This window comes from Trachurus japonicus, chromosome 18 (assembly GCF_045865225.1).
Source record: "Trachurus japonicus isolate A0001 chromosome 18, Traja_1.0".
NCBI lineage: Eukaryota > Metazoa > Chordata > Actinopteri > Carangiformes > Carangidae > Trachurus > Trachurus japonicus.
Window position 1 is genome coordinate 7,881,059 of NC_140924.1, and position 22,408 is coordinate 7,903,466.

General features: G+C 41.8%; 2 protein-coding genes across 2 annotated transcripts; both read right to left on the reverse strand.

Annotated features, from left to right (window-relative positions):
• Nucleotides 1–4,621: 4,621 nt before the first annotated feature.
• On the reverse strand, nt 4,622–12,408 carry LOC146968593 (uncharacterized). The gene is made up of 13 exons (XM_085760376.1): nt 12,286–12,408; nt 11,006–11,190; nt 10,764–10,904; nt 10,552–10,690; nt 8,894–9,068; nt 8,628–8,769; nt 8,313–8,456; nt 8,181–8,233; nt 7,404–7,520; nt 6,334–6,450; nt 5,262–5,378; nt 5,139–5,163; nt 4,622–4,799 (listed from the first exon to the last, which is right to left on the reverse strand). Exons 1-13 carry the CDS (start codon nt 12,391–12,393, stop codon nt 4,622–4,624), a joined length of 1,641 nt encoding a protein of 546 aa, XP_085616502.1. The 5' UTR covers nt 12,394–12,408.
• Nucleotides 12,409–17,440: 5,032 nt separating this feature from the next.
• On the reverse strand, nt 17,441–20,263 carry LOC146968594 (uncharacterized). The gene is made up of 9 exons (XM_085759281.1): nt 20,232–20,263; nt 19,910–20,050; nt 19,698–19,836; nt 19,371–19,548; nt 19,135–19,276; nt 18,814–18,957; nt 18,682–18,734; nt 18,360–18,428; nt 17,441–17,544 (listed from the first exon to the last, which is right to left on the reverse strand). Exons 1-9 carry the CDS (start codon nt 20,261–20,263, stop codon nt 17,441–17,443), a joined length of 1,002 nt encoding a protein of 333 aa, XP_085615407.1.
• Between the last annotated feature and the right edge of the window lie 2,145 nt (nt 20,264–22,408).

The window sequence follows — 22,408 nt, forward strand, 5'->3', positions numbered from 1 at the left end:
CTATACAAACACAATTACTGTCAGTTTATTCATTCCAGATCCTTTACTTAACAACAAACTGGAGCGATGGAAACTAAAGTGTCCTTCTCTTTGTGCAGAACGGTTCCACTCAGCTAAGTAAAAGTCTTAATGTGTAGTCACAACAGATGTCATATAAACATGGTTCAGTCAGAGAACACTCACCAGTGGATTCAAGGCAGCGGTCCTCCACTCCTCTACACTGTACTGAAGTGTTGCATGAAGGTGAGGTATGGTTACAGGTCAAACATGACTGGTTGTTAGGGGCCTGAGGAGCAGGGACTGAAACGGAACATTTAAGTGTCACTAAATGAAAACAGAGTGTCCAGGATTTATCATTATCATTATCATTTAGTCTTAAATAAGAGCACAGCCATCCCTCTGTACTCACCAGTTGGACGGACACGGTTGCAGCCACTTGTGTTACAACAATCTATCCTTGCAAGAACGCTGTGATTACCCAGATTCACTGACATGGTGTGAGAGCCGGTACCAGGACAATATCCAGGATCACAGCCAGAGATAGATGTGTTTGTTGTTGTTACAGCTCCATCTACAAAAACTAGAGTCAAAGTGCAATTTGTTAATGTTGATGGAAAACACACCTGTAATTTACTCAACAGTAACAGACAACATGAAGAGAAGAATACCTGAGTATGTAGCTGCCATACACATTGTCTCATTAGATGAACAGAAGCGGCGGGAACAACTGGACCCGTTGCAAACATTACAAAACAATCCTTGATCTGCAGTGGAGAGAAAAACAGAAGTCAAGTGAAAGGTGTGAGATGATTAGACTTACAGGGTTGTGATGTTTTATAAAGGCTCAGAAGTCGAATGATTGTTGCAGGTATTCACAAAGATTTGAAGACATGAATGTGGACATTGTACTCACCAACACAGTTTGGAGTATTGTTAAACGCAGAGAGTTCGAATATGAAGGGTATTTGATTTAATCTACCAGCAGCTCCACACAGGTTTGAACTTGCGCAGCCATAGGCTTCAACTGTTCCTGTCACATTGTTCACTGAAGAAAAAGAATAAATGTGTTACTATACAAACACAATTACTGTCAGTTTATTCATTCCAGATCCTTTACTTAACAACAAACTGGAGTGATGGAAACTAAAGTGTCCTTCTCTTTGTGCAGAACGGTTCCACTCAGCTAAGTAAAAGTCTTAATGTGTAGTCACAACAGATGTCATATAAACATGGTTCAGTCAGAGAACACTCACCAGTGGATTCAAGGCAGCGGTCCTCCACTCCACTACACTGTACTGAAGTGTTGCATGAAGGTGAGGTATAGTTACAGGTGAAACATGACTGGTTGTTAGGGGCCTGAGGAGCAGGGACTGAAACAGAACATTTGAACAAGTGTCACTAAATTGAAAACAGAGTTTCCAGTATTCTTCCTGTATCTTTATCATTTAGTCTTAAATAAGAGCACAGCCATCCCTCTGTACTCACCAGGTGGAAGGACACTGTTGCAGCCACTTGTGTTGCAACAATCTATCCTTGCAAGAGCTCTGCGATCACCCAGATTCACTGACATGGTGTGAGAGCCGGTACCAGGACAATATCCAGGATCACAGCCAGCGAAAGATGTGTTTGTTGTTGTTACAGCTCCATCTACAAAAACTAGAGTCAAAGTGCAATTTGTTAATGTTGATGGAAAACACACCTGTAATTTACTCAACATTTACAGACAGCATGAAGAGAAGAATACCTGAGTATGTAGCTGCCATACACATTGTCTCATTAGATGAACAGAAGCGGCGGGAACAACTGGACCCGTTGCAAACATTACAAAACAATCCTTGATCTGCAGTGGAGAGAAAAAACAGAAGTCAAGTGAAAGGTGTGAGATGATTAGACTTACAGGGTTGTGATGGTTTATAAAGGCTCAGAAGTCGAATGATTGTTGCAGGTATTCACAAAGATTTGAAGACATGAATGTGGACATTGTACTCACCAACACAGTTTGGAGTATTGTTAAACGCAGAGAGTTCGAATATGAAGGGTATTTGATTTAATCTACCAGCAGCTCCACACAGGTTTGAACTTGCGCAGCCATAGGCTTCAACTGTTCCTGTCACATTGTTCACTGAAGAAAAAGAATAAATGTGTTACTATACAAACACAATTACTGTCAGTTTATTCATTCCAGATCCTTTACTTAACAACAAACTGGAGCGATGGAAACTAAAGTGTCCTTCTCTTTGTGCAGAACGGTTCCACTCAGCTAAGTAAAAGTCTTAATGTGTAGTCACAACAGATGTCATATAAACATGGTTCAGTCAGAGAACACTCACCAGTGGATTCAAGGCAGCGGTCCTCCACTCCTCTACACTGTACTGAAGTGTTGCATGAAGGTGAGGTATGGTTACAGGTCAAACATGACTGGTTGTTAGGGGTCTGAGGAGCAGGGACTGAAACGGAACATTTAAGTGTCACTAAATGGAAACAGAGTGTCCAGGATTTATCATTATCATTATCATTTAGTCTTAAATAAGAGCACAGCCATCCCTCTGTACTCACCAGTTGGACGGACACGGTTGCAGCCACTTGTGTTACAACAATCTATCCTTGCAAGAACGCTGTGATTACCCAGATTCACTGACATGGTGTGAGAGCCGGTACCAGCACAATATCCAGGATCACAGCCAGAGATAGATGTGTTTGTTGTTGTTACAGCTCCATCTACAAAAACTAGAGTCAAAGTGCAATTTGTTAATGTTGATGGAAAACACACCTGTAATTTACTCAACAGTAACAGACAACATGAAGAGAAGAATACCTGAGTATGTAGCTGCCATACACATTGTCTCATTAGATGAACAGAAGCGGCGGGAACAACTGGACCCGTTGCAAACATTACAAAACAATCCTTGATCTGCAGTGGAGAGAAAAAACAGAAGTCAAGTGAAAAGTGTGAGATGATTAGACTTACAGGGTTGTGATGGTTTATAAAGGCTCAGAAGTCGAATGATTGTTGCAGGTATTCACAAAGATTTGAAGACATGAATGTGGACAGTGTACTCACCCACACAGTTTGGAGTATTGGTCAACTCGGAGGGTTCACCTATGAAGGGTATTTCATTTAATCTAACAGCAGCTCCACATAGGTTTGAACTTGTGCAGCCATAGGCTTCAACTGTTCCTGTCACGTTGTTCACTGGAGAAGAAGAATAAATGTGTTACTGTACAAACACAGTTAATTTCAGTTTATTAATTCCAGATAATTTACTTCGCAACAAACTGGAAACAATGTGGTGAAAACTAAAGTGTCCTTCTCTTTGTGCAGAACGGTGGCTTCACAGGGCCCTCTGGTGTTGGAGGGTCCTGGCATAACATCAAAATGGGCCATTTCTAATGTGCACAGGGTATGTAATTTTTTCGAGAGGGATCTGGCTCCTAAACTGCCTCGAGGACTGGCTGGTCTGTGCAGTCTCAGAGGAGCAGTGTCGCCACCACGTAGCCCTGCTGTTGGAGCACGTTCAAGGCTTAGGTCTGTCCAGCCTTCCCAGGTAAGGACCTTCCTGGGTATGGTCCTGGCCTCGAGGTGGATAGATGGTTGCATTGCCCCTGGAAAGGCAGCAGGCTTCCAGGACTTGCCTCGCCCTTTTCAAGTTGCACACTCTGTTCAACTGGGGACTCTGCCTTCACCTCATGGTGGAGCCATGGTGCAGGTGGCCCCTCTCGCCCTCTTGCACATGCGGCCCATGCAGAGATGTCTGCTGGGTTTGAGTTTGTGCCCACAGAGGTCCCACAAGACCACAGTGGTGGTCTCTCAGAGGCTTCACAGGGCCCTGGATGTAGTCCTTGGGGCCCTTCAGTGTTCCCCTTTTGAACCTCTTGGGGGTGCTGATTTGAAGTGGCTTTCCATCAAAATTGCCTTTCTGCTTGCCGTCACCTCGACCAGATGGGTGAGTGAACTCCGTGCCTTGTCGGTACATGGTCACTGCTGCCGGTTTTCCCTGGATTGCTTGAGTGTAGTTCTCCGCCCCAACCCAGCCTTCCTGTCTTACTGAGTCCATCTGTCTCAGTCAGTCGAGCTTAGGTCTCTCTCCTCTCCAAGTGCCGCAGAGGAGGCTGAGCAGGGCCAGTCTATTCTGTGCCCAGTCAGGGCCTCGACAGAGTATATTCGGCGGACTCAGGCTGTCTTGAGGTCCGACCAGCTCTTTGTCTGTTAACCCAGGCAAGGCAATTTTATTTGTATAGCCCATTTTTACAAACAATTTGTCTCAAGGGGTTTTACATGGCAACATAATGACATCCTCTGGTCTTAGACCCTCACATTGACTGAGGAAAAGCTCCTGGGAAAACCCAGGGCGTTTGGGCAGGCCTTTGTCGTAGTCTAGGCTGTCACTCTGGGTTGTGGACGCTATTCGGCAGGTTTATGTGCTGTCAGGTATGCCTGTTCCATCAGAGGTCCGGCCACACTCCACTCGGGGTGTGACTGCCTCTTGGGCCTTGTGGTGCACCATTGCTCTGCCGCCATGTGGTCATCTCAGTCAACCTTTACTAGGTTCTACTGTATGAATGTGGCCGCCAGCCCCTCCTTTGGGAGCATGTGCTGGGCGTGGCCCGATGGTAGATATTTTTATTTCCCCTCAGCCTTGCGTCTTGCGGGCTGAGTGAGCGGCTGCTCCGTGGCCAGGCTGGCCCCTGCGTCTTGCGGGGCCCTTTCTGGTCCTCTTGGGTTAGTCTTGGGTCTTGTGGGCTTCCCTGGCATTCCTTTCCCTCTCAGGGTTGGTCCTAGCGCCTTGTGGCGCCTACTCCTGTGAATTGTGTATATTGTACATTTGTGCATAGTTAATTTGTTGCACATTGTGGTGTGGGATTGTGGGCTGCACTGTCTCCTTACAGGGTGTCTTAAAGATCTACCCTGTACATATGGAACATGTAACGGAGTGGAGAGATAGTCTCGAGACGATAGAGAACGTATGGTTACATTGTAATTGTAGTTCTCTGAGTGAAGAGACTATCCTAGACTAGTCCTTAGGCCACTTGGAGACATGTTTCGATCAAACTATCAGTGATTACACGCAGGCGCTTTATACCTACGCAATGGGGTGTGGCTGGGCAAGCCGGTGTGTCTTAAAGAAATATCCACGTACCCTGATGAGCAGGGGGGGTCATATCCTGTACATATGGAATATGTAATGGAGTGGAGAGATAGTCTTTTCACGGAGAGAACCAAGGTTACAAGTAACCATACAGTTCAGTCAGACAACACTCACCAGTGGATTCAAGGCAGCGGTCCTCCACTCCTTTACACTGTACTGAAGTGTTGCATGAAGGTGAGGTATGGTTACAGGTCAAACATGACTGGTTGTTAGGGGTCTGAGGAGCAGGGCCTGAAACAGAACATTGAAGTGTCACTAAATGGAAACAGAGTGTCCAGGATTCTTCACTTGTCTTTATCATTTGGTCTTAAATAAGAGCACGGCCATCCCTCTGTGCTCACCAGGTGGAAGGACGCGGTTGCAGCCACTTGTGTTACAACAATCTATCCTTGCAAGAGCTCTGCGATCACCCAGATTCACTGACATGGTGTGAGAGCCGGTACCAGGACAATATCCAGGATCACAGCCAGCGAAAGATGTGTTTGTTGTTGTTACAGCTCCATCTACAAAAACTAGAGTCAAAGTGCAATTTGTTAATGTTGATGGAAAACACACCTGTAATTTACTCAACATTTACAGACAGCATGAAGAGAAGAATACCTGAGTATGTAGCTGCCATACACATTGTCTCATTAGATGAACAGAAGCGGCGGGAACAACTGGACCCGTTGCAAACATTACAAAACAATCCTTGATCTGCAGTGGAGAGAAAAAAGAGAAGTCAAGTGAAAGGTGTGAGATGATTAGACTTACAGGGTTGTGATGGTTTATAAAGGCTCAGAAGTCGAATGATTGTTGCAGGTATTCACAAAGATTTGAAGACATGAATGTGGACATTGTACTCACCAACACAGTTTGGAGTATTGTTAAACGCAGAGAGTTCGAATATGAAGGGTATTTGATTTAATCTACCAGCAGCTCCACACAGGTTTGAACTTGCGCAGCCATAGGCTTCAACTGTTCCTGTCACATTGTTCACTGAAGAAAAAGAATAAATGTGTTACTATACAAACACAATTACTGTCAGTTTATTCATTCCAGATCCTTTACTTAACAACAAACTGGAGCGATGGAAACTAAAGTGTCCTTCTCTTTGTGCAGAACGGTTCCACTCAGCTAAGTAAAAGTCTTAATGTGTAGTCACAACAGATGTCATATAAACATGGTTCAGTCAGAGAACACTCACCAGTGGATTCAAGGCAGCGGTCCTCCACTCCTCTACACTGTACTGAAGTGTTGCATGAAGGTGAGGTATGGTTACAGGTCAAACATGACTGGTTGTTAGGGGCCTGAGGAGCAGGGACTGAAACGGAACATTTAAGTGTCACTAAATGAAAACAGAGTGTCCAGGATTTATCATTATCATTATCATTTAGTCTTAAATAAGAGCACAGCCATCCCTCTGTACTCACCAGTTGGACGGACACGGTTGCAGCCACTTGTGTTACAACAATCTATCCTTGCAAGAACGCTGTGATTACCCAGATTCACTGACATGGTGTGAGAGCCGGTACCAGGACAATATCCAGGATCACAGCCAGAGATAGATGTGTTTGTTGTTGTTACAGCTCCATCTACAAAAACTAGAGTCAAAGTGCAATTTGTTAATGTTGATGGAAAACACACCTGTAATTTACTCAACAGTAACAGACAACATGAAGAGAAGAATACCTGAGTATGTAGCTGCCATACACATTGTCTCATTAGATGAACAGAAGCGGCGGGAACAACTGGACCCGTTGCAAACATTACAAAACAATCCTTGATCTGCAGTGGAGAGAAAAACAGAAGTCAAGTGAAAGGTGTGAGATGATTAGACTTACAGGGTTGTGATGTTTTATAAAGGCTCAGAAGTCGAATGATTGTTGCAGGTATTCACAAAGATTTGAAGACATGAATGTGGACATTGTACTCACCAACACAGTTTGGAGTATTGTTAAACGCAGAGAGTTCGAATATGAAGGGTATTTGATTTAATCTACCAGCAGCTCCACACAGGTTTGAACTTGCGCAGCCATAGGCTTCAACTGTTCCTGTCACATTGTTCACTGAAGAAAAAGAATAAATGTGTTACTATACAAACACAATTACTGTCAGTTTATTCATTCCAGATCCTTTACTTAACAACAAACTGGAGTGATGGAAACTAAAGTGTCCTTCTCTTTGTGCAGAACGGTTCCACTCAGCTAAGTAAAAGTCTTAATGTGTAGTCACAACAGATGTCATATAAACATGGTTCAGTCAGAGAACACTCACCAGTGGATTCAAGGCAGCGGTCCTCCACTCCACTACACTGTACTGAAGTGTTGCATGAAGGTGAGGTATAGTTACAGGTGAAACATGACTGGTTGTTAGGGGCCTGAGGAGCAGGGACTGAAACAGAACATTTGAACAAGTGTCACTAAATTGAAAACAGAGTTTCCAGTATTCTTCCTGTATCTTTATCATTTAGTCTTAAATAAGAGCACAGCCATCCCTCTGTACTCACCAGGTGGAAGGACACTGTTGCAGCCACTTGTGTTGCAACAATCTATCCTTGCAAGAGCTCTGCGATCACCCAGATTCACTGACATGGTGTGAGAGCCGGTACCAGGACAATATCCAGGATCACAGCCAGAGAAAGTTGTGTTTGTTGTTGTTACAGCTCCATCTTCAACAACTAGAGTCAAATTACAATTTGTTAATGTTGATGGAAAACACACCTGTAATTTACTCAACAGTAACAGACAACATGAAGAGAAGAATACCTGAGTATGTAGCTGCCATACACATTGTCTCATTAGATGAACAGAAGCGGCTGGAACAACTGGACCCGTTGCACTCATTACAAAAGAGTCCTTGATTGAGAAAAAAAGAGATCAAGTGAAAGATGTGAGATCATTAGAGTTCCAGAGTTGTGATGGTTTATAAAGCCTCAGAAATCAGAGAATGCAACAGGATCCTCGTCGCACTCTTCAGTTCAATGAAGTTAATGAATTAATTTTATCTGCTTAACAGGATCAGACAGAAAATGGCTGCCACACTCGCTCTCACCGTTTCTAACACTGACGATGACACATCGCAGCTCTGAGTGGTTCTTGGTTGAACTGAGGAAAACAAAACAAGTCAATTAGATCAAATAACTAAGGACTGTTGGAGGTCATCTTGAAACTCCTTTAGACGAACTTGTTAACTGCTTGGACAACGAAGCAGATGGGTAGACTCTGTCCGTCTTCCTTCTCAGATGGTGTCCAGGTCAAGTTGAACTGTCCTGATACTGGTCCAGTCTCGCTAACATTGTGCGGTGAGCTGAGCAGCAGCTCAGAGATCCTTCAATGAGCAGAAGAACAACAGTCCAACTTATCAGAAAAAATATGCGTAATCCTTGTAGATGACCTCTGAATTCTCTCAAAAACGTCCCTAAAAGTGTCAATGAGTTGGTCAGATTTTCAGGACTTTTAAAGCTACACTGATTTAGTTTTTGGTTGAGTTTTCACTCACGTGGAGGTGTTTGCGTCTGCTTTGATTCTGATTTCTAGTGTCTGGTTTACAGGGATGAATAGGTGAGCTCCATTTTCTGGAGTTGGAGGCAGGAACCTGGGCAGGTAGACTCCTTCAGTGCAGGAATCCACTGCAGGATCCACTGGAACAACAAAGAAAAGCAAAGCTAACATGAGCTGTTTTACATGAAAAACGATGGTCAAAGACCAACTCAGCAAAGATTCTCTAACCTTACTGCTAAAGGTAGAACATGTAAAACATCTCACCCTGTACAACAAACTGGACAGGAATTTTGCTGATTGCGTCGTTGGGAGATCTGATCTCTGTCGAACCATTGGAGTGAGTCAGGGTGATGTTCTGTCTGGGAAAGTCCTCCATCACCAGCTGGACGGCGTATGGACCAATGGTGGTGTTGGTTGGTGTAAACGACAGAGTACATGACTACAAAAGGATGAAACCAAATTAATTTAAAAATATGGCTGCTTTCTGAAGCTCCAGAAACCAAAAACTTCACTGACGACACTCTTCAACCACTTAAGCCTACCACACATAAAGATAATCTGTCTGATTTTGCCCCGATTTTCCCCCTTCCAACCAAGGACAAAAATCGCCCGATTATCTTAGGCTCTTAAGATTATTTTATGAGATTCTCCTGTAGTGTGTGGTGTGTTAAGAGTCAAATTCTCCTGACATCAAATATTAACCTCTTCATGCAGAGGCCATTTTTGGCAATTTCCGCCTGTTTTTGTATCACTGCAATTAAAGCTTTATAACTACAAAAGTACTAATCCCACAACTATGGTTTATGGCTTAAATGAAAGAAAACCTTTGTCCCTTTACATCTATATCTATAAAATATTGAATTGAGTCATTCCATAAAAAGATGGGCTTCTGAAAATACAATTTTATTTTGAAAAAAACAAAAACAAGTTTGAAATATTTGGTGAAAAGGTGATATATCAAAATCCTAATTATAAAACAGGTTGAATTTTACATCTTCAGCTTTAAAGCCAGGGTAAGCTTGTAATTTTATTCAGTGTTTTGGTGGGTCTTTTATTGATGATTGTCCGTATTTTTCGGCACTCGAAAATGACTTCCGGGTTTGTTTGTGTTCAGTGAGCAGGTTTGTTTAAACCTTTAATGGGATAAAAACGGCATTTTTGTCCTTTGCTTTTGTTTATATGACAGTATACGATTTTTTGGTGGTGAAAGAAGAGGTGTACAGATGGTACATATATGTTTAAATCACCTTCGTTGTTGACGTGACGTCGCTTGTGGGCTGCCGTAGTCTGATATTGTTTGAGACATTTTCAGTGACTGTGAAAAAACCGTAGCACCTAGAAACTTCTCTTTTTTTTTTACATGTTGCCGAAAGTGTCCTTAAAAGGTCTGTGTTGAAGTTTTCATCACAACATGCCTACTTTCGTTGTATAAAGGACGTCTTTCATGTGTTAATTAATTTGGGACGCCGGCGTGCCAACCACTAGGGGGCCTGCGTGAACAGGTTAAACATGTTCAGTATTTACGATTGTCGGCCCCGACAGTCGTCACCGTTTGGATCAAAAGTCGGCTTGTGTGTAGGGGAAGCCAACAATCCCGAGTCACCGACTCCGCGGAATGTGATGTGAAATTGAGCTGACTGAACATGTAGCATAACAAACCAGTGTGGCTAACGGCTCCATGGCTACAACCAACAAAGTAAGTCAGATCATGTTTGATCACACGAGATTCTAGTGTGTCATCAGACAAATCTTTATGTGTGTGGTGTGCTGTAATTGGAATATCGGAGCACACCACACACAACACGATCAAAACTGTTCGATCAAAGATTTTTTTATCTTCATGTGTGGGGTCTCTCACAGATAAAAAAAATCGGTTGAGATTTATAAAATCTTTATGTGTGTACCAGGCCTTAGCTACTCACTGATGAGACACTGAGAACAGACGGTGGTGAGCAGGGCAGACACTCTGCCAGGGATGTGTTTCCATATCTGCATCTGACCTCATCTCCATCAGGGTCAAAGGCCAGCAGGTTGAAATCTCTCAGACAGTTTATAGGAACTCTGAGAAGGAGATGAACAAGTCAGATGGACGTGTCTTTGACACAGGGGTGTTTAGGAGTCAGAGGAGCCGTACCTCAGTTTTGGCACTATGGTGGTTTGTGGTGATCTGTTGGCTCGGCCGGTGTCCGATCGGTTCCTCAGTTCCACCAGAGTCACAGCTCTCCACCGAGTGACACCGTTTACAATACCGTTTATCCAGTTGAAACCGTCCAATCTGAGGTCGAGGTTCACAGGAAGTTATTGTGACATTTTCAGTATTTCAAACTTATAGCATAAAAACTACAGTGTTATTTTTGGTGGTCATGGTCCTCTTACGCAAATTCAAAGGGAGTATTGTTGACAAATCTTCGAGTCATGACTCCTTCCCTTTGACACCACTCTCCAGTGCTCTCCTCGTCGACTTTACTTAGCTCTAGAGAAATCTGTGTCCCACAACTGGAGCAATTCCATGTGTCTTCTTGATTACATCTGTGAAAATTCAGCTTATAGCGAAAAACCACCTGCAACAGAGATAAAATGACATCTACCTTTATACTGTATGGAGCTTTAAATCAGCAGTGTAGAGAGAGTTTTGTTGAGGTGTGTCTGTCTACATTGTTTGTTTCTTGTTGAGGTGTGTCTGTCTACATTGTTTGTTTCTTGTTGAGGTGTGTCTGTCTACATTGTTTGTTTTGGATTCTGTCCATCAATTAAAGAATGTTTGATGATCAAAACACACTGACAGAAAACACGAGGAAACACTGGACCTGTTACAGTTATTGTAACTTAACATAATTATAACCAGCACCAGGGTCCTGCTCAGCTGATGTAGTACATGTCCTCATATGCAGTTATTAAAGAGTAGGGATGTGCACCCGGGTACCCGTGCACATCCCTACTAGGCAATCTACTATCCGGTTATGAATGTATTACCCGGTTAACCTAGGATTAAAAAAACGGCACGTTAGAGCAACAGTCTAGTGTCAGATCAAACTACATTATCATGCCATGGTTCGGCTTTTTGTAGTGTTAAACAGTTTTGGATCAAGCAACGTGATTTTCTGCTGTGTAAAAGCGTTTTTGGATCGAGCCTCGGACTTTCAAACCTTTTACAATAACCTGTGGTGGTTCCCTCGGCGTAAACCGTCGGGAGGAAGACGACAGGTGTCATCAAGTCTGTTAGAAAATAGGCTTTCACTTTACAAACATTCTGAAACCTTCCCAGTTATTTCCTGAAACGATGCGAGGCAGAGAGGACCGAAGGCACCAAAATGTAGTGTGGACTAATAAATAAGCATTTCAAAGGAGGTTGAATCGAAAGCAACTGGACTTAGTTATTTGTCTAGGAAGACGTTTCACCTCTCATCCAAGAGGCTTCATCAGTTCATGTAGCATCTGACCAGTCTGGGACTGGTCAGATGCGGGACTGGTGAAGTTGTCGGTTTTATGTGATGCTGATACGATGGCAACATCACCATCAACATCTTCAACCACATGCAACACAAATCACTAGCAATACAACAACATTTAAACACTGATGAGATGAATGTGCACTGTCAGGATTAAAGAGATGTTTTTTGTTTTGTTATGTTCGGAGTGTCCACAGATGTACGTACCGTAAATCCAGTACTGTTGGCCTCCTTTGGGTCATAGGTCATCACTGTCCCGAGGAAATGACTGGCCTGAGAGCTACGGACCAACAACAGCAATAGAAAGAGCAACATGGTCCCTCAACAGACAGACACTAAATAAACATTAACACCTTTCCTCTCTCTCTTCTTCTGTGTGTTTCCCTCACCAGAGTTTCTTTTATCAGTCAACCTGACACCTAGAATGAGGAAATATTTTAACTAACGCTTACGGTCAATTAATTTGTACCATCCCATGAGGAAGTAAAGACATTCCATTCGAAATTCCATTTATGTGGCAGTGGACTGAAAGTGAAATATAAACATTGATAAAACTCAATATCCAGTCACACAAGTAGCTCCATGTGGTCCCTGTGTGTTGTTCAGGGACAAGTCAGAGACAGACAGCTTTGAGGTTAAGTATATATACTTAACCTATATATATATATATATATATATATATATATACACACACACACATAACCTATATATATACTTAACCTATATATATATATATATATACACACATAACCTATATATATACTTAAAGCAGAAGTAAGTGATATATTTGTGTTAATATAAGTCTTAAATAGTTGTATCTTCCGATAGCAATCACTTACATAGAGTGTTTGGACTGAAACACGGGTCTGTCAGTCACTCTGCTCTGCTCTGAGCCGAGGAGAAAACATTTATCGTATCCTACAGTTTTTATCCAATGAGGAGAGAGAACGGCATGCAGGGCTGTGTGTGCAGCCAAGGGACGCCGTGAATGTGGCGACGTAGGGACGAGGACTGTTATGGTGCGTTCAAGGAAACTCGTTTTTTTCCGACCTGTGAAGTCGTACCAGTTCGATCTGGTACATAGACTGTACAAAAAGACGTACTGGTACGATTTCACGGGTCGGAAGTTACGAGTGGCCGTTATAGTGACTTTCACCGGTAAAACAGGTTGGAAAAACACAAGTGGGTTGCCTGGAACGCTACAAAGTCGTAAGTTGTGACTTGAAGCCGTAATTTATGATTTCAAAAGCCTACCTGGAACGCAGCATTAGCGAAAACGACCGGATCACTCACTTCTGCTTTAACCTATATATATATATATACACACATATATATATATATATATATATACACACATAACCTATATATATACTTAGCCTATATATAGGCTACGTATATTAATGAAGGGAGCACTGTGAGACTGTGACCACAGGTCAGCTTTAGGACAGGAAAACTCAGCTGTTCTCAGCTCCACCGCGACAAGCGCTTTATTTATTTTTTTATAGTATATTGACCCGGCTAAAAATTTGGGAGGACAAGCTGTATTTATCAAAGCTTGTTCGCTGTGCTTAGGCACCGGAGTAAAACTCCCAAGAAAACCCTTTTAACAGGGAAACAGTTGGAGAAACCTCAGTGAGCAACAGATGAGGGATCCCTCACCCAGGACGGACAGATGTGCAATAGATGTTGTTACAGACAAGAAAACAGTTTATAAATACCCACTGTAAAATATGTTATATCTTTATTTTAATATTTAATTTGTACGTTTTTTCTGTATTTCCACATTCCTGCCTCCGGATGTGAAAACAAACGTGTCCTGAATCTCTGACACATTAAAGTCTGAAAGGACATGGTAAACTGCATGTGTATTTTTATATATTTCTACATCCACCTATCCACATAAAAGGTACTTCAGGATTTAAAGCTATGGTCATTATTATTAACGTCATTTAGACGGTGGTAACAGCCCTACAGTACGACCTACACAATGTGAAGAGAAAAATGAACAAAAAAATCCATTCTCTCTATTGGCTGCAGAGAAATTGAGCAATAGGAGCCATGTGGCCCGGGTGGCTCCTATTGGTCAATTTGAGGAGCAGGAAGATTGGACCCCGACCCCGCTCAGGCTGCAGCGGTGGCAACATTCATCCTATTAGACATTTTTCAACTACTTCAATGAGTTTAGAAACATTATTTTAAGGTAAAAAACGACATAGTGGGGCTTGAAAAGACAGAGAGGAAGAGGCGATGCAACAAAACTAAAGTTTTTTAAAACTTTTTTTTATTAGTGCAATATAGTGTGAAGACATACAATCAAATAGTACAAGGGTGCAATATGGGTGATTAACACACCGTACAGTACAATACAAACAAGACTTCAAACAGAGAGGAGACAAGAACAAAGCAAGAGAAAAAATAACAGGAAATAAAATAAAATAAAATACAATACTAACGTAAACATGGGATCATCGTTTGACTGATGGAGAGAAAGCTCCACCATGATATGAGCCTGAGAAGCGATGCTGCTGATACAGCGGAGTTTACGTTGAACAGCTAATCTTTGGTTTTTATTGTGGAAGTTGTTACTGTGAATCCAACATTGTTACTCCGCATTCAAAGCTGGCGCTGTGTTTGGTTTCTGCTGGCAGGCTTGTTGCTCTGCTCTGCTTCAGGGGGTGTGTCGTTAGGAGGCTCCGAGGGCCATGGGGAGGGGTGTGTGTGTGGTTAATAATTATGATCGATCAGGGACAACACAAAGACTTTAAGAGCATAATAGAGAATAAATATAGCTTTTACTTCATGTAACATTTAGAAAAGGTCTGTTTCTGAAGCTAAAAGAAATCCAGAGCATAGAAAGTTAGAAAAAAAATATGTAATTACTTTGTTGTGGTTGATTCTGTTTTCAGTTTTATCTGCTAGAAGGAAGTAGAGACAGAAAGTTTGAAGCCCTGATCTAAATGTTACCACACCATTAAACTGCACTGAATCACTATGAAGACATCCAAATGATCTTTTCCCAGTATATTCAGAAGGAACAGGGTTTCACTACTGTAATTCACAATATCTCAGATCGTTCCCCTCAATCAATCTTTCAATGAGGCTTCATGATTAAAAAAATATTAAAAGATCAATATAACAGCTGAGGAAAGCTCATGAAATTATTTTTCAGAATCAACTGAAACCAGCAGTGGGTGGTGGTTATGGTGAGTTGACTTTGCCCTGATAGATGAGAGTGAAGTTGGATGGCAGCCCCTGTCTGATGAGCTCTTCTCTAAGCTGTAGAGAAAACACGCAGTGTGAGAAGAGAAAGTCAAATCACTATTCAGATCAATAACATATAATCAGCAGTGTTTTGCTATCTGGCAAACTAAAGAAGTTTGCGGTCGGCAAACTTAATTTCTTGAGGAATAGGTTAAATTTATGCCAGATTTATGCCAGAATCCCTTTAATTGTAAAAGTATAGCTACACACATCCCTTGCTTGGTGTGCTGGGCTAGGGGAAAGCTTCAAAAGAAAAAAGAAACAGCCCGCACAACCTCATTATGCTCCAGATATTTGGAGGATTCCTTTAAAGGGACACCAAGGGAGTTTCTATTTGGTTATAAAAAAGTCTCACGTTAATGTGGATGAATCTACGTTACCACTTGTTAATGGGCCCATTTTCGATAAATATATCGTTTTGTCTCTATCGTTATTTTGTTATTATTAGTGGTGGTGGAAATGCTGGTCGAACCGACCAGCGTTTCTTTACTTTCGGTTTCGTGGCGAGTCATGAGAATAACGACGCCGAATCACCGTTTATGGTCGGGACTACGACGGTATGTGATCGTCTTCCAACCTCTGACATTAATTCTTGATGAATGAAAACATGAGTCCGTCTTGCGCCGGTCAAAGAATTTCACGGTGCGCGGAGGCTCATAAATGTAGTGTGAAAACGCTTCGCTTTTCCAAAACTCCTCGTTGTCCCTTTAATGCCAATACAAAATTTGGAGCCAATTTATTTTAATTTTTTTTTACCAAAAATATATCAATGTGATATGGAAGGTATAGGCTCATTGTCTGCTTATTTTTCTGATAGGAACTACCTTTTTGTCGCAATAAGCTCAAATGTGAAACACTGCCATCAGCAGGTTTGTTAGTCTTTAGAAAAGTGCCATATAAATAAAAGGATACGCTGCACTGCTGCAGCAAGAAGGGTGGCACTAGTGTAGGAAATGCTGTTGATTATCATTTTATAATTATATGTTTAACACTGAAACATTCATCATGACAGGCAGCCACCCTGTCCTCCACTCCCTATTGGCTGACACAATCAGATGACGTAATTGAGGACATCTATACCGTACTACTCTGGTGTTCAGGGTATGTGAGCTATGATTAAGTGGAACTGGGAACAGAACTCTCAGCCTGGTGGAGCAGGTCGGATCTGATCTGAGTCCAAGTTTCACATAGTTATCACGTCACATACCCTTCACACCAACACTCAGGTACAGGACAGTATAGCTAACTTCTCTAAACTGAATGAACTCTGCTGAACTGACAAACGCAGATGAACAGTTTAATTCAAACCTTTACCATTGCTCTGAGTGTCTGGAAACTCAGATGTTCTTTTACATGTTGATCAACGCTGCTCCCTTTCTTTAAGTGGGTGGTTATTGGACGAACCGCCTTGTTGTATACAACTACTTCCGGGTAGAAAACCAGCATGAGAACAATAGTGACGGACGAGAGTTTCGCTGTATTTATTTATCTAATTTTTCATGTCACTATATCGCCGTTTAGACTAATCTGATGTTTGTAAAGTCTATAAAACCAATGATTGGACAAACATTACTATTTACGTGTGCACATTTTTGTAATTAGTCATGGTTATCATAGATTAGCCGGGCTAACAGTTAACTACCTGTTTAACTTTAATAACTCAGTGACTCAATAAACGGTCCATAAAAAAATATTTTCTCCAGCGGATATCTGAGTTACAACATGACTGAGCTAACTGGAGTAGTTTCATATCGTGTCCCACAACGGGAGGGTTTTAACAGCTGACGTCCTGATGTTAGCTTAGCTACCGCCGTTAGCTTAGCTACCGTTAGCTGTCCGTCAGCTGCAGCCACTGATGCTTTCTAGACACCGTGATTCCCCCAAACTGCACACATAGCAACACAAAACACACACACACAGAAATAGTAATGTTTCTTCAATCATTTCAGATTTGTCTAAACGGTGATAGGGCGTGAAAAATATGATATATAGCTAAACTCTCGTTCGTTACTATTGATCTCATTCAAATTACATGCTGGTTTTCTACCCGGAAGTAGAATGTAAACAACAAGGCGATTCGGTCTATATATAGTTTGGACGTCTAATAAAATGAGAGTCGACTGACCTCAGAGATGACAGAGGTCTTGATGTCATGTTCAGACAGAGGGAACATAGATGAGGTCCTCACCGTCAGACGTAGGACAGCTGTAAACATAGTCAACATCACCAGAGAGCTCAGAGGAAAACCACACGGTGTAACTACTGTTATCACACAACATATTTTGTTTGAGGCTAGAACATTTTCCCTGGTCTGAAAAAAGTTTTTCTTTTTTAAAGGTCCAGTGTGTAATAATTGGTAAGGTTTATTGGCAAAATCTGAATATACTACTATAGTATTTGTATAAGTGTATAATCGCTATAAAATAAAATTTGTTTGGTTTTCGTAGCCTTATAATTCTTCTATACATACATATAGCAAGGGTCTTGCTTTAGAGAGTGTCACCGTCTTGCGCCGCCATGTTTGTATGGTAGCCCTAATGGAAAATCACGCCCGGGCAGACATATCCCTGCTAGGGATGAATAAAGTATTCTCTATTCTCTATTCTATTCTATATGGTGAAATGGTTTAGATCTTCACCTCATCGCTCCATGCTCCTGAAATAATCCCAGTGCATTTACGGTTTGATAAAAACAAATCTAATAAGTTTTCATGTTTTGGTTTCATGTCATATTATCTCCTCTTGTTAAACAGTCAGAAAAAAACAAATTCTGAAAGTGTCGGATGGTGGGTTCAGGTGGGTGGGGCTTGGTAACCACTTCATTGTGACATCAAAAAGTCACGGGAAGTTCTGACAGCTGGAAGTCCTCACAGTATGAAACTGGAGCTGCTTTATAATCACACTACACATGGACCTACCTTTATACTTTATACTGTATGGAGTTTAAAGTGAAGTGCTTTACTCTTTAGTTAATATGGTTAGTAAGTTGTTGTGTAATTGTAGGAAGAATAATGGTTGTACTTTGTTCGGGTCCATGTGTAGGTTCTGGTGGAGTAGTGGTTGGAAGTGGAGTGGTCATGTTTGGTGAATCTGTTAACAGAAGACAGAATAAAAGCAATATTAAGCTGTGAACAGTGTTGAATACAACAACATTAAAACACTGATGAGGTGAATGTGTGTACATTTTCATGAGTTTCTGAGTAAAACTGTGTTTGATTTGGATGAATAAACATTACAAATGCAATCGGGTCCTTGTCGCACTCTTCAGTGCGCTACCTAAGAAATTCAAAGTTTATCTGCTAAACAGGATCAGACAGAAAATGGCTGCCCCACTCGCTCTCACCGTTTCCAACACTGACGACGACACATCGCAGCTCTGAGTGGTACTTGGTTGAACTGAGGGAAACAAAACAAGTCAATTAGATCAAATAACCAAGTACTGTTAGAGGTCATCTAGAAACTCCTTTAGACGAACTTGTGGACTGCTTGGACAACGAAGCAGATGGGTAGACTCTGTCCGTCTTCCTTCTCAGATGGTGTCCAGGTCAAGTTGAACTGTCCTGATCCTGATTTAGTCTCATTGACATTGTGCGGTGAGCTGAGCAGCAGCTCAGAGATCCTTCAATGAGCAGAAGAACAACAGTCCAACTGATCAGAAAAAACATGCATAATCCTTGTAGATGACTTTTGACACTTTTAGGGACATTTTTGAGAGAATTAAATTCAATGAGTTGGTCAGATTTTCAGGACTTTTAGAGCTACACTGATTTAGTTTTTTGGTTGAGTTTTCACTCACGTGGAGGTGTTTGCTTCTGCTTTGATGCTGATTTCTAGAGTCTGGTTTACAGAGATGAACAGGTGAGCTCCGTTTTCTGGAGTTGGAGGCAGGAACCTGGGCAGGTAGACTCCTTCAGTGCAGGAATCCACTGCAGGATCCACTGGAACAACAAAGAAAATCAAATCGAACATGAGCTGTTTTACATGAAAAATGATGGTCAAAGATCAAGATCAAGATCATGTAAAACATCTCACCCTGTACAACAAACTGGACAGGAATTTTGCTGATTGCGTTGTTGGGAGTTCTGATCTCTGTCGAACCATTGGAGTGAGTCAGGGTGATGTTCTGTCTGGGAAAGTCCTCCATCATCAGCTGGACGACATACGGACCTCTAATGGTGGTGTTGGTTGGTCTGAACGACAGAGAACATGACTGCAAAAGGATGAAACCAAATTAATTAAAAATGTGGCTGCTTTCTGAAGCTCCAGAAACCAACAACTTCATTGTCGCCACTCTTCAACCACTTAGCTAGGCAAGGCCATTTTATTTGTATACCCTAAACCCATTACACACATACTTACTGATGAGATACTGAGAACAGACGGTGGTGAGCAGGGCAGACACTCTGACAGGGATGTGTTTCCATATCTGCATCTGACCTCATCTCCATCAGGGTCAAAGGCCAGCAGCTTGAAATCTCTCAGACAGTTTACAGGAACTCTGAGAAGGAGAAGAACAAGTCAGATGGACGTGTCTTTGACACAGGGGTGTTTAGGAGTCAGAGGAGCCGTACCTCAGTATAGGCACTATGGTGGTTTGTGGTGATCTGTTGGCTCGGCCGGTGTCCGATCGGTTCCTCAGTTCCACCAGAGCCAAAATCTTCGAGAGTTGGACGCCATTTACAGTGTTGTTGGTCCAATTAGCAAAGCTAAGCCTGAGGTCGAGGTTCACAGGAAGTTACTGTGCCATTTGCAGTATTTCAAAAATAAAATGAAAATGTTGTGTTATTTCTAGTGGTCATGGTCCTCTTACGTCAAATCAAAGGGAGTGTCGTTGTGAAACACAGTGAAGATCCACTCCCTTTGACACCAGTCTCCACTGCTCTCATTGTCAACCTTCCCAAACCCAAAACCCTCACACCTCTCATCGGGGCACGAAAAAATGTCTATTAGACTGCAATTATCATAACTCTGCTTGGCGCGAACAACCACCTGCAACAGAGATAAAAATGATCAGTACTCACAATGACAGTTTAGTTTTCCATCTCCTCTCTCAGCTTCTCTCCGCTACCTTTATTCTGTATGGAGCTTTAATACAATGAATAATAAAACAATAATAAAGCCACCTGTTAAAGCAGAAGTAAGCGATCCGGTCGTTTTGGCTAATGTTGCGTTCCAGGTAGGCTTTTGAAACTGTAAATTACAGCTTCAAGTCACAACTTACGACTTTGTAGCGTTCCAGGCAACCCACTCGTGTTTTTCCGACCTGTTTTACCTGTGAATGTCACTATAACGGCCACTCGTAATTTCCGACCCGTGAAATCCTACCAGTACGTCTTTTTTTACAGTCTATGTACCAGATCGAACTGGTACGACTTCACAGGTTGGAAAAATACGAGTTGCCTTGAATGCACCATAACAGTCCTCGTCCCTACGTCGCCACATTCAGGCGCATCCCTTGGCTGCACACACAGCCCTTCATGCCGTTCTCTCTCCTCATTGGATAAAAACTGTAGGATACGATAAATGTTTTCTCTTCGGCTCAGAGCAGAGCAGAGTGACTGACAGACCCGTGTTTCAGACTAAACTCTCTATGTAAGTGATTGCTGTCGGAAGATATAACTATTTAAGATATTAACACAAATATATCACTTACTTCTGCTTTAAATTATTGTATTTGAATACATGTCTTCATATGCAGTCAGAGGTTCAAATGTTATTTCAATGTGTTTTTAATGTGTGTCGTATTCAGATTCAGCCCAGACAGTAAAATTACAGTGTAGTTGTCAGTTTTGTGTGATGTTGATGGCACGATGTCCACATCACCATCAACATCTTCAACTATGTGCAACACAAATCACCAGCAGTCCAACAGCATCTAAACACTGACGAGGTGAATGTTTCCTGTCAGGATTCAATAAATGTTTTTTGGTTTTCACATATTAGAAAACAAAATATGCCGAGTGTACGTATAGCCTACCGTGAGTCCAGTGCTGTTCATCTCCTTTGTGTGGTAGGTACCCACTGTCCCATAGTAAATTAAAGCCTGAGAGCTAAAGACCAACAACAGCAATAGAAAGAGCAACATGGTCCCTCAACAGACAAACAGTAAATAAACACACACACCTTTCCTCTCTCTCTTATACAGTTTCTTCTATACATGAACCAGACACCTGGAATGAGGAAATGTTTTGTCTTATTCTAACTCTTGCAGTCAATTGATTTGTGCTGTCTGGTTAGGATGCAAAGACTCATGAGAAATTCCATTCATGTGGCAGTTATGGACTATATGGAAGAACCTGTAAATTATTTCCAAGACTGTGTTCACTGTACAGCTACTATCTTGTGTGTTGAAATTCAGCTTGAAGAGCAACCTGCATCATTAGTTGACAGGACTAGTTCATTACGGATAGTTGAAAGTAAATCATCATAAATAGGAAAGGGATTATAGTTATAGAAATTATAACAATAGAATAGAAAAACTTTATTGTCTGTTTATCACAGAAAATCATCTTTGGCGTGGCTCAAAAACACATTAAAAAGACAGACACACTCTTCAGACATAATAAAGGAAATAAAACAAGTTCATCATAAGCTGAAGGGGGAAACACAGCAAACTGTATGTTAAAGGGATAGTTCACCCAAAATTCAAATTTCACTCATTATCTACTCAGCCTCATGTCGACTAAGGGCTGGGAGAATTTTCAGAGTCCTCCGTGCCTTCTCGGAGTTACGGGGGGGTCCGCGCAGCAGTATTTGTCCATATAATGGTTGTGAATGGTGCTCACTTTTCTTCGTCCAAAAAGACACACCAAAGCCCTTAGTCGACATGAAAGTGAGTAGATAATGAGTGAAATTTGAATTTTGGGTGAACTATCCCTTTAATTAAAGTGCTGAGAGTGCTGACAAGGTGATCAGTGGTGTGGTGCATTCAAGTTGTTCAGTTTTTGTTAAGAATGTTTATGGCTGTGGGAACTAATGAGTTTTTGTAAATGTTTTCCTTGACCCCAATAACTGGAAATACTATTTTAAAACTCTAAACTTAGCACATTTGCACTGTAAAAATGTTACCT

Coding starts and splice junctions, on each gene's coding strand:
- LOC146968593 (XM_085760376.1), bottom strand. CDS start 12,393: ATGTTGCTCTTTCTATTGCTGTTGTTGGTCCGTAGCTCTCAGGCCAGT. Junction 9,069..10,551: donor CTGTTCTCAGTGTCTCATCA/GTGAGTAGCTAA, acceptor ATCCTTTTGTAG/TCATGTACTCTGTCGTTTAC. Junction 4,800..5,138: donor GACCCCCCCTGCTCATCAGG/GTACGTGGATAT, acceptor CACAATTCACAG/GAGTAGGCGCCACAAGGCGC.
- LOC146968594 (XM_085759281.1), bottom strand. CDS start 20,263: ATGAGAGGTGTGAGGGTTTTGGGTTTGGGAAG. Junction 19,837..19,909: donor ACCATAGTGCCTATACTGAG/GTACGGCTCCTC, acceptor TCTCCTTCTCAG/AGTTCCTGTAAACTGTCTGA. Junction 19,549..19,697: donor CTGTTCTCAGTATCTCATCA/GTAAGTATGTGT, acceptor ATCCTTTTGCAG/TCATGTTCTCTGTCGTTCAG.